General features: G+C 39.3%; 1 protein-coding gene across 1 annotated transcript; it reads right to left on the reverse strand.

Annotated features, from left to right (window-relative positions):
• Positions 1-1,324: 1,324 nt before the first annotated feature.
• On the reverse strand, positions 1,325-3,294 carry LOC142523856 (uncharacterized). Its single transcript, XM_075627585.1, has 3 exons — positions 2,397-3,294; positions 2,151-2,318; positions 1,325-1,635 (listed from the first exon to the last, which is right to left on the reverse strand). Exons 1-3 carry the CDS (start codon positions 3,292-3,294, stop codon positions 1,325-1,327), a joined length of 1,377 nt encoding a protein of 458 aa, XP_075483700.1.
• Positions 3,295-12,291: the final 8,997 nt, after the last annotated feature.

The raw sequence follows: 12,291 nt of genomic DNA on the forward strand, positions 1-12,291 counted from the left end.
GGGCTGCCTTGAGCCTTTCCTTGATTATGGCTACTTTGTCAACGGTTATTTAAACAAGCTCTGGTCCAATAACAGCCTTTTCTCCGACTTCATCCCAGTATAAAGGCGTTCTACATTTTTGGCCATACAATGCATCATACAGAGCCATTTCAATGCTACTGTGATAGCTGTTGTTATAGGCGAATTCTATCACGGATAACTGTTCACTCCAGTTTCCAGAAAAATCCAGAGCACATGCCTTCAGAATGTCCTCGAGGGTTTGAATTGTTCTCTCGGTTTGGCCATCAGTCTGAGGGTGATAGGCCGTGCTGAGAGTGACCTTGGTTCCCATAGCCTTTTGAAAACTTTTCCAAAATTTTGATACAAATCTTGGATCTCTGTCAGACAGTATACTTACTGGGACTCCGTGTAGTCTCACTACATTGTTCATATACAAGGTAGCTAGTTTATCCAGGTTGTAATTCATCCGCACCGACAAGAAATGTGCAGACTTGATCAATCTATCAATAATTACCCAGATCCCATCGTGCCCTTGCCTTGATCTTGGTAGTAATACTACAAAGTCCATGGAGATGTTATCCCACTTCCACTTTGGTATTTCTAATGGTTGTAGGAGTCCTCCAGGCCGTTGATGTTCTGCCTTGACTTGTTGACAGGTTAGGCACTTGGAAACAAAAACAGCCACGTCTCTCTTCATTCCATTCCACCAGTAACTATTTTTCAGGTCCCGGTAGATTTTGGTGCTTCCCAGATGTACTTAAAATTTTGATTTATGTGCCTCAGCCATTACTTCTTCTTGAATCCCATCGATGTCTAGCACATACAACCGTCCTTTCATCCAAAGTACACCATTTTCATCAACATGAAATTCTGGAATCTTTCCTTCCTGAATTTGCTCTTTAATTTTTAGGATAGAGGAATCTTGACTTTGCTTCGATTTGATGGTCTCTCGAAGTCCTGGTAGCGCTGATAGTGAAGATAAGCTTAATTTTCCAAAATTTCTTCGGCTCAATGCATCTACTACCTTATTCGCTTTACCCGGATGATAATTGATTACCAAATCATAATCCTTTAGAAGTTCTATCCACCTTCTTTGCCTCATGTTTAATTCTTTTCGGACGAAAATTTACTTGAGGCTCTGGTGGTCAGTAAACACTTCACATTTCACTCCATAAAGGTAGTGCCTCCAGATTTTTAGCGCAAACACAACTGCTGCTAACTCAAGATCATGAGTGGGGTAATTCTGCTCATACGGTTTTAATTGTCGTGAGACATAAGCAATTACTTGACCTTCTTGCATAAGCACACACCCTAATCCTCCCTTTCAAGTGTCACTGTATACAGTGAAATTCTTGCCATCCTCAGGAAAAATTAGAACTAGTGTGGATGCGAGTTTGGTCTTCAGGGTTTCAAAACTTTTCTCACATGCTTCATTCCAAATGAACTTTGAATTCTTCTGAGTAAGTTTGGTAAGAGGAATGGCTATCAAAGAAAATCCTTCCACAAATTTTCTATAGTAGCCAGCTAAACAAAGAAAACTTCTTACCTCGGTTATTGTTTTCGGATGAGGCCAGTCCTTGATTGCTTCCACTTTCTTAGGGTCTACTGACACCCCAAATTTAGAGATTATATGACCTAAGAACGCCACATATTTCAACCAAAATTCACACTTCTTGAATTTGGCGTATAGTTCCTTTTCCCGCAGTGTTTGCAAAGTGAGACGTAGGTGTTCTTTATGTTCTTCTTCACTTGGTGAGTACACGAGGATATCATCTATGAAAACGACCACAAATTTATCAAGGTATGGGCTTGAATTCCCGGTTCATAAGGTCCATGAATGCTACCGGAGCATTTGTTAGACCAAAAGGCATTACTGTGAATTCGTAATGTCCATATCTTGTACTGAACGCGGTTTTAGGTATATCCTCTTCTTTGACCTTCAACTGATGATAACCAGATCTCAGATCGAGTTTTGAAAAAACTTTGGCTCCTTTTAGTTGATCAAAAAGATCATCTATTCTCAAGAGTGGGTACTTATTCTTTATGGCGATCTTGTTTAACTCCCGGTAATCAATACAGAACCTCATGCTTACGTACTTTTTCTTTACGAATAGCACTGGGCCTCCCCACGGGGATGCACTAGGGCGGACCTGTTTCTTGTCCAGTAATTCCTGAAGTTGTTCCTTTAACTCTTTTAATTCTGCTGGAGCCATTCGGGATGGTGCTTTTGAAATTTTGTGCAGCACCAGGGACCAAATTGATTTCAAATTCCACTTCCCTATCGGGTATCTCACCCGGTAATTCCTCGGGGAAGACATCTGAAAATTCTTGAACAATTGGAATATCTTCCAACTTTCGGACTTCTTCTTCTTTGATCTCATTGATTACTGTCAGACAAATTTTTTCTCCTCCTTTTATGGCCTTCCAGGCTTGTGAGGCAGATAACACATATTTTCGTTCCTTGGATTTTCCGTGATATATGATTTCCTCTTTAGTCGGAGTCTGAAGTCCAATATCCTTCTTTTGACAGTCTACTATGGCATGGTTTTTAGATAACCAGTCCATTCCGAGAATGATGTCAAACTCAATCATATTGAGTTGAATCAACTCTGCCTCAAAAATTTGTTTGCTGATACAAATTTGACAATTTCGATACACTTTGTGGGTCTCAATTATTTTGCTCGCCGGTGTTGCCACTCTTAAAGGTTCACTAAGAATATCATGCTCAAGTTTAAGCTTCTTATAAAATCTTCTAGACATAAATGAGTGCGTAGCACCACAATCAAACAAGGTATATGCAGGCATTTCATTGAGTAAAATAGAACCTGCCACCACTTCATTGGTGTTATCAACTTCTTCCTGGGTTATTGCATACACCCGGGCATGAGTCTTCTTTTCATTTGGTTTGTTGGGTCCTGTCCCTTTGTCTTTGTTGTCTGGAAAATCCTTAATCTGGTGACCCACTTTACCGCATTTGAAACAAGCACCTCTTTTCCGATAACATTCCCCAATGTGCCTCTGACGACACGTATCGCACAACTTTCCTTCTGTACTGCTAGCATTGTTAAAGTTTCCTCTCGAAGGGCAACTTGAATAATTTGGCTTCTCTAATTTGGGACCATTTTGAGCAGATTGGCCGACCAACGGTCTCTTGTTCCTGTTTTCTTCTTCACGGCACTTGATATCCGTTTCTGCGCTCATTACAGCGCCCATCAAATCTACAAAGTTGTTTGGTTTGAATACTGCCAAAGCCGATTGAATCCGGCTGTTCAGTACCTTTTTAAAACGATGCATCTTCAATGTTTCATCAGACATTATCGTTGGGACATAGGTTCCCAGATCTTTGAAACTTGAAGTATATTCCATCACTGTCATGTCTGGTGTCTGTCTGAAGTTTTTCAAATTCGCTCAACTTCTGTAGACGAAATTCGGTTGGGTAGTATTGTTTCAAAAATTCTCGCTTGAATGATTGCCATGTGACTTGTTCTTCTTCGGCCAAAGATGGTGACACAGTTTCCCACCATTTTCTTGCTCGGTCTTCCAAAAACGCTGTTACAACCTCCACTCTCAGTTCTTCGGGTACTTCCAGTAGGTGTAGTTGTGTTTCAACATTCTTGAGCAAGTTATGGCTGACTTCTGGATCGGGGTTTCCATCAAAAGTTGGGACTCGATTTTTTCTCAGAGATTCGTAATGATATTTGATACCACGCGATTTTGATTCCGGTTGCGGTTGAATGGGGTTGGCGAGAAGGTTCACAATTCCTTGCAACGTGGCGGCTACTATGGTAGCTATGGCCGTCATATCTTCCCGGTTGAGATTTACCCTTGGGGGATTCTCATCCTCGTTTTGATTAACTCTTCTGTTGTTTCGATTGTTTCTGGGTGGTCTGCCTGCCATTTTCTATAGACATATATTTTATTAATTTAATTATTTCGAAACAATGCGTAATCAAAGGAATATTTCATAAATAGTTGAAATTCTTACAATTAGACTTTTTAAAGAAAACAATTAATCCTAAGGATTCTGAATACAATCGATGTCTATACTAAGAATCATCTCCCTACTCATCTATAACTCCACCGTCTCCTACTGCCTCATTAATTTCTTCTTCTTCAATAGGATTTTCTTCTTGGTTAGCTTCGAGTTCTTCTAAGAGTTCCTCCATGTTGATCATGTTATTCTGTAGCTGATCAATATGATTTTTGCAACTGTGTGTTGTGGTGGTCCAGGTTGTTTACTTGATTCAGAAGCTCTTGAATCGTTGATTGGCTTACTTTCTCATCGATTTCTTGTTCCTCGATCCGTTCCTGAAGACGGCGTTGTGTTTTGAGAAGGCTCTCATCACGGATTTGGAGCGTCACAATCCTATCCTGAGCTTTGTTCAACTCTTTCATGGTGATTTCGTGATGTCGTTCAGACTCTAGGTGGTAGGCAGCATAGCGCCTAACGTCGTCGCGCAGTCTTTTCTCTTCCACTCTTGCCTCACGAAGATCCTCCATCATGCATACGTTATTCCCATCCAACTTGTAGTTATCCCTCTCGAGTTTTTCATTTTTTTCTTTCAATGTTTTAATCTCTGTCTCTTTTTCCCAGAGTTGTTTTTTGAAGTTCAGTTATAATGCTTTGAAGATCCATATTTGTTTTTCTATAAAAACATTTTTATTGATAATATACTCATTAAATTTCAAATATGCAATAATTTAAAGAAATAGAATTTTAATTTAGAAATAAATTAATACATTTAGTACTTTCTCCATCATAATTTTTATTACAATCCTGATACTAATATAGTCTATCATATCTCCACCGTCACTGTCGCTGTCGTCACCAACCACCTCCATCGGTGCTTCCTCCTCTTCCTCCATGTTCTCTATCACCAGATGCAGGTAACTATTCTGATCTTGAAGTCTGTCCATAGTGGCGTGGAGCTTTGAAATGTACCGATCCTGCTTGGCGTTGAACTCTTCTTGGTGCTGACGGGCCTGAGTAGCACGTCCTCGCTCTATCTCTACTCTCTCCAGCAGATCCCTGTTGAGTGAAGCTAAGCGCGCAATGCGAGCTAAATCAGTCGGTACCTGTAGAAGTTGAATCTCAGCCAAGTCCAAATGATGAGTCAATCGCTGTACGTCGACCTCGATTATGTGTTTACTCTCGCTGAGTTCTTGCTTCTCCAACCTTTCCCTAGCCAGTTGCGCCATCAAAGTCGCAATTTCCCTATCCTGATTATCTATCGTGATTTGGCGCATACAAAGGGCAGCCTGAGCGCGACTACGTGGAGCAGCCATTTCCAAAAAAATTCGAGGTAAAACATCAGAATCGTATAAAGGATAGAAAGGCACAAAAATAGAAACAAAGTTTTCGTGAAAAATTTTCGATTCTAAGAGTTTTCAGAACGATTGAAGGAGATGGAATTCGAATTTCTCGAAGAATTTTGGATATGATGGAAGTTTGATTCAGAATGCACTAGGCTTTTGCCTTCGTCAAATTTTGTCTGTCAAAATCCCAGCGGGATTATGAACCTGGCGGCTATGATACCACTTAAATGTCACGCCCCGTGTCCGAAGCCGTCGGTGACTTCCGGCATTGTTTAACAATTTCTTGAAAACAATTAATCCTCGTATCGAAATGCCAAAAACCAGTCTTTTTCATAATTAAAACATTGTCTTTACCTTGACGATAGAATAAAAAACATCAGAGTTGCAAATGTTGAACTAAACAAAGGAAAATAAAAATCTTGAATCTTGATCTCGATCATTGATTCACCATCCCAAAAATCATTTTGCTCTTCCTCATTCAGTTGCTCCTTATTATTATCAAAAATTTTCAAGATGTAAGTGTTTTGGGAAATACTCAGCAATTGGGAGGTCGATCGATTTCCAACGATACATATAGAGAACTTAGTTTTCTTAAAAAATTTCTTTAACAAACTTTCAAAGCTTATTACCCTTAATATATCATAACAGAAACTAAGCGAATATAAGACAGAAGTTAACAGATGATTCAGAGCAGTTCAGAAGCAAATCAGATCATTTCATAACAAATTCACAAACAGACACAACACTGTAACTCATCTCATTTTCATGGTCAAGTTGTCCCCAATATGTTAGTCCTCTAAGGGGTGAGGCCAGAACACGATTTTATACCCACCGATGGGAGCCAGACAGAACATGGTTTTATACCCACCGATGGGGGCCATACAGAACATGGTTTTATACCCACCAATGGGGGCCAGAACAGAATCACAATTATCGTCCCATTTCAAATTCGAATTGTAACAGTGCAACACAGAGTTCAGAGTTTACCAGACATAACATATCAGAGTTTTCAGATATCAGAGTTTCAAACGGATTCAGCGGAACCAAAGAATTTCGAAGCATAGAAGAAAATACATGATCGATCGAAATTTTAAAAGACAGACATCATACTGTATTCGAAAATGAGGACACACATTCATGCATGTCATAACTTATATATTCAAGATTTAAAAATACAAACGAATATACATATCAAAAACCCACTTACAGATTTGGAGGTAGATTCGAAAATACAGACTTTGGCACGAAGTTGTCTCTCGAAAATTTGGCAGCACTTCGACGTACTCTTTACAAATATTGTCTTCACTCCGGCAGCACCTTGACACAAAACTCTGGCACTTGAAATATACTAACTCTTTCTTGCCTTGGACGAAATTTTTGGGACGATTTTGAGGAGGGTGAGGGTCGAATTCTTCAAGGCTTTTTGTTGCACTTTTCATTAAACCTTGAGGTAGTATTTATAGGGGAATGAAGGCTTTTCATCTTTCCATGGCCAAAATCTTGGGCTCCAAGGTTGCCATCAATGTGGTCAAAGCTATACCAAGCACCAAGAGTCATTTTCTGCACCATAAATGTGTCCTAGTCTCTTAGCTCCTCCCTCAGCTCCTTCATGGTTTAACTCAAAGATCATTTATTGCATACTAAGTGTGTCCAAACTCTTAGCTCCTTCCTTAGCCCCTTCATTGTTTATCTCAATGGTCACTTCCTGCATAATAAGTTTGTCCAATTCCTTGGCTCATCTTTTAGCTCCTTTTTTTGGTCTTGTTAGGACAAGCTTGGTTGAGCTTCTTTGAGCTGAAAGATCGAGTCCTTTACCTGGGGTTTTACTCCTCTAGTGATAAATTTTCGATGGATGCGGTTACTTGCAGCTTGGCCTCCCGTTGAGTCAGTCTCCGAGCTTTAAAGCTACTTCTTCGAGTTAAGTTAGCTGAAATCTAAGTTCATATTTAAGTTCTATAATAAAATGAAAGTTGTCGAGCTTTAGATTAAGTTAAATTTCAAGTTTGTATTTCTTACATGTTTTGCTTCGGATCGAAATTTTCGGGTTCTCACACTCTATCAAGCACCTCAGCAGCAACAGCAGCCTCAGTTTAAGAGACCTTTCTAGGGACAGCAAGGGAAGAGGCCGTTTTAGGGACCCCCGAGAGGTAAGGGCCCTATTCCACAACAGAAGGATCCTCAGAGGCCGGAGTACCCAGTGTGTCCGAAGTTCAACCGTCAACTCATGGGCCAGTGTTTATGGGGTTCTGGCTAGTACTTCAAGTGCGGAGCCAATGATCAAATCCTGAAGGACTGCCCGAAGTGGAGGCAACCTACCTAGGGGAGAGTGTTCGCCATACAGTTTGAGGAGGCGAACCCAGATACGACTCTTCTGATGGGTAACCTATATAATTCAGCACCGTATTATTTTTTCTATGCATGTTTCAAATTTGAGTTGGGATTATTAGTGTGCTAGTTAGTATTTTTGGTGACTTGTGTAGAGATTTTCTATTATGCTTGAGGGTAAGATTAGTATTTTGGGATATAAGTTTGGTGTGTTGTGCTAACGTCTCTCAAGAAATAATTTCATAAAGAGAATAGCCACGAAGGCCTTGATAGATTCTGGTGCCACTCACTCTTTTATCTCGGAGACGTTCACTAATCACTTGGACGTCCAGTCCGTTGGACTCGAGGTGAAGTATTCAGTGACAGTCCCATCAGGGGAAGAGTTATCAGCTACTACCGTGGTTAGAGACACCGATCTCGAACTTCAAGGTCACTTAGTGTATGCCAATCTGATTGTGTTACCGATGCCAGAGTTTGACATTATCTTGGAAATGGACTGGCTAATAAAGAACAGAGTTCTTATTGGCTTTCAGAAAAGATCAGTGTTGGTAAGACCATTGGGCATGGAGCAATTTCTCTTTAAGCTGAATAGATGGAGAAGTTTCCCTCGCATGATCTCTTGCATGAAAGCATGGAGACTTATTCACAAGGGGTGTCAGGCTTTCTTGGCCAGTATTATTTCCGCACCTAACGTACCCAATCCATCAATATTTGATGTACCAGTAGTCAGAGATTTTCCTGACGTTTTTCATGATGACGTCACAGGTCTTCCACCAGAGATAGAGGTGGAGTTTGTCATTGATCTTGTGCCAAGCATTGTGCCAATATCTAAGGCACCATATCGTTTAGCTCCAGCTGAGATGTTATAGCTCAAGCAGAAAATTCAGGAGCTCTTAGACAAGGAATTCATCCGCCTTAGTTTCTTTCCATGGGGCGCACCAGTGCTCTTTGTAAAGAAGAAAGATGGGAGCATGAGGTTGTGTATCGATTACCATGAACTGAACAAGGTAACGATCAAGAACAAATACCCATTAACAAGGATCGAGGACCTATTCGATCAGTTGCAGGGAGGTACAGTGTTCTCTAAGATAAATCTACGATCTGGGTATCATCATAGAAGGTAAAGGATGTAGATGTTCATAAGACAGCCTTCAAAACCAGATATGGGCACGACGGGTTCTTGGTGATGCCGTTTGGACTGACGGATGCTCTAGCAATTTTTATGGACCTCATGAATCGAGTATTTCAGTCCTACCTAGATCAATTCGTCATAGTATTTATTGACGACATTCTTATTTACTCGAAAATCCATGAGGAGTACAGTCAGCATTTGGGTACTGTTTTGCAGGTCTTGTAGAGTCGCAAGTTGTTTGCAAAATTCAGTAAGTGTGAATTCTGGTTTGAGAAAGTAGCATTTCTGGGTCATATAATATCTAGTGGTGGTATTGAGGTGGATCCAGCTAAGGTGGCAGCAGTTAAGGAATGAGTTGAACCGAAGAACGCGTCAGAGATCCGCAGTTTCCTAAGCTTGGCAGGCTACTACATGAAATTTATTCAGGGGTTTTCCTCGATTGCAGTGCCACTTACTTCATTGAGTAAGAAAAATGCTAAATTTGTATAGAGTGATGATTTCCAGAAGAGCTTTGATACTTTTAAGCAAGCTCTTATCACAGCGTCAGTTTTAGCCATGCCATAAGGACAAGGCAATTTTGTGCTATACACTGATGCATCTAAGCTCGGTTTAGGCGCAGTGTTGATGCAGCATGGTCGGGTCATAGATTATACCTCTAGACAATTGAAAGTGCATGAGAAGAATTATCCAACTCATTATATCGAGTTAGCTGCCGTTGTCTTTGCGTAGAAGATTTGGTGACATTACTTGTACGGTGAGAAATGCCAAATATTTATGGATCACAAGAGTCTCAATTATTTCTTCACGCAGAAAGAGCTGAACATGAGACAAAGACGGTGGTTGGAGTTGGTAAAAGACTACGATTGTGAAATTAGCTACCATCCAGGGAAAGCTAATGTTGTGGCAGATGCATTGAGCAGGAAAGTAGCAGTCGTAGAACTGTTGTCAACGCAATAATCTCTTCAGTCAGAGATTTAGAGGTTTGGCCTAAAAGTTTAGACTAAGGGCAGAGCGCCCAAGTTGTTTAATCTGATAGTCATGTCTTCTTTTCTAGACCGAATCCGTAGAGGTCAGCCTTCGGATGACCAGTTGCAGAAGTGGAGATTGGAGGATGTGGCCAAGGGCAGTGTACTGTGAAAGGAATGTTGCTCATAAACGTACAGGAAATTAATTAAAATATTATAATATGTGTATCAGAAGTTAGTGTTGTGCTCTGGTGTTGTTAACACGAACGCACAACATGCAGCAAAAATTTATTTTTAGCACACACGTAAACTTTAATAAATGAACACCAGTTATTTAAATCATGCACAAGTACGGATACTTGTGCGATGCCACATGGCAAAAAATTCAGTAGAAAAATTATGTAAATCGTTTACACCAAAACAATACTAGTGAGTATAACAAAACTAAATTCCTTGACACTCCAAGTAATTAACATGCATCAAAATAAACCACATAAAAATTAGATGCATAAATCGAATTTGCTTAAAACAAAGAAAAGAACACTCTTTGATCAACACTCTGCGTTAGTGTTGTTCGTGAGTGTTGTCAACACCAATCAGCAACATGGAAGGCCAGTGACTCAATCACACAAATTCTTCACACGAAAATATTCAATATTTGAACTCTGTGTGTGTTCAGAAAAAATCAGCAGCTCTCCTGTGCTGTGAAGTGATCACCCGATCACACAAAAACGTCTCATCAAAATAGGTTGGCTTTCGTATTTTTCTTCTATGTATGTGCTTCTCTACCGACCTCACGAAAGTGTCACACCAAAAGACTCACACGAAAAAAACTTTCTTCTCTCCAACTCTCTCTCCAGAAAACACTATCTGTAGCACCACTCCGCGACCGTGAGTCCCTCAATATTTATATCCAATTCTTGACCTAGAAACCCTTCCGTAAAAGAGTCCTAGAAAATATAGAAATAAGATTTTCATTAGGGATAAAACTATTTTAAACATGGATATAATAACTTGGAGATAAAGATCTTATTAAAAACAAATCCTATAATATCTAGATATAAATCAACCAAGATCTTATCACCTAGAAATAAATCAAGCAAGATTTTATAATCTAGAAAGGCAAAATCTTAAATTGATATTTATCAAAATAATAAAGGAATAAAATATTCCTTTTAATCTCTCCCTTTTTTTCTTTCTGGACAAAATATCAAAAAATGATAATCTTGGTCCTTTCGACATTCAATTAAGCTCTCCTTGCGTTAGAGTGTATCTCCCCCTGAGTCAAAGTTCATCTCCCCCTGAATTAAACATGTTAGAGCACTGGTGTTGTCAACAGTGTTGCCAACACCATCATTAGAACACCTGAAAACATAAGAAATAATCTTCCAAACAGTTATAAGAGCAACCCAAAAAAAACATTTCAGACAAAGCATGAGTATTCATCATTTATCTTCTTATGTGTCTGTAAGCTCATCAGTCCATCCATAGCACCATCCATATCTTGTGTCATTTTTGGTTCTCCTACTCCCCCTTTTTGGCTAGAATGTAAGCCAACTTCCACAAACATCATCTACTCAGTCACTTGTTCTTCTTAGTAAGCAACGAGTTATTTGGCTTTTTGAATCTGTTGTAAACCAACTCAATTTGGGCATCAAAAAGAGTCTCGTTATCTTCTTTGAGAAACCCCTATAACTCCAGTATCCCAAAGATCAGGGAAAAAAAGGAGTACATCAGGTATATCATTGATGTCTTTCGTGATTTCATTTTCTTCATTCGTGGGGGTATTGTAGAATTGATTGATGACAGTCAGGGAGAACTTGACAATCATAGCAAATAGTCCTTGATCTTTGAAGAACTTAAGTCATCAAATTTTTTTGGTCATACGCCTCCATGTCAATGTTCTTCTTTTCAATAAATTCTCTATTCACATAGAGAAGCCATAGGACTAAGGCAGCTTCAGTGTAGAACTTGGTGGAAACAGAATGACTCACATCATAATCAAAAGAGTCAATGTTGTCAACGGTGTTGACAACATCGACTCAACATCAGCAGTATCTTCAGCCATCTGTAAAATGTGAGAGAAAATTATAAAGGTATATCGAGTTACGCACAAAAACCCATAAAAAATCACGGGAGCAAGGAAAGATTGCAACGGTAAATGAGAACAAGCAAGAGTAATTATCAAGCATTTAACGACAACAAAACATATTTACTCTTACAAAAATAGAAAAATACACCGATTCAATCCTTCAACTATGAAAAAATCCGCACAGTAATGAAAATAAATTGTAGACTTGATTTTCAGTTTACATGTAGCATCCTGATTCAATCATAAAATTGATTCAACCTCATGTTATGACTATTTCAGAAGATTATCCAATGAAAACCCACGTCGATTATAACCACTGACACAAGTAGTCATATATGTGAGAACCCAAATTTTTGGACATGCAATTAATTAAATATAGACATGTATAATACTTTATTTTTTATTTATAATAAATTCGAAAATATTAAATAATACATGGTATAGGAGATTCCAAGCCAATA

The sequence above is a fragment of the Primulina tabacum genome, chromosome 14 (assembly GCF_025594145.1).
Source record: "Primulina tabacum isolate GXHZ01 chromosome 14, ASM2559414v2, whole genome shotgun sequence".
NCBI classification, from domain to species: domain Eukaryota; kingdom Viridiplantae; phylum Streptophyta; class Magnoliopsida; order Lamiales; family Gesneriaceae; genus Primulina; species Primulina tabacum.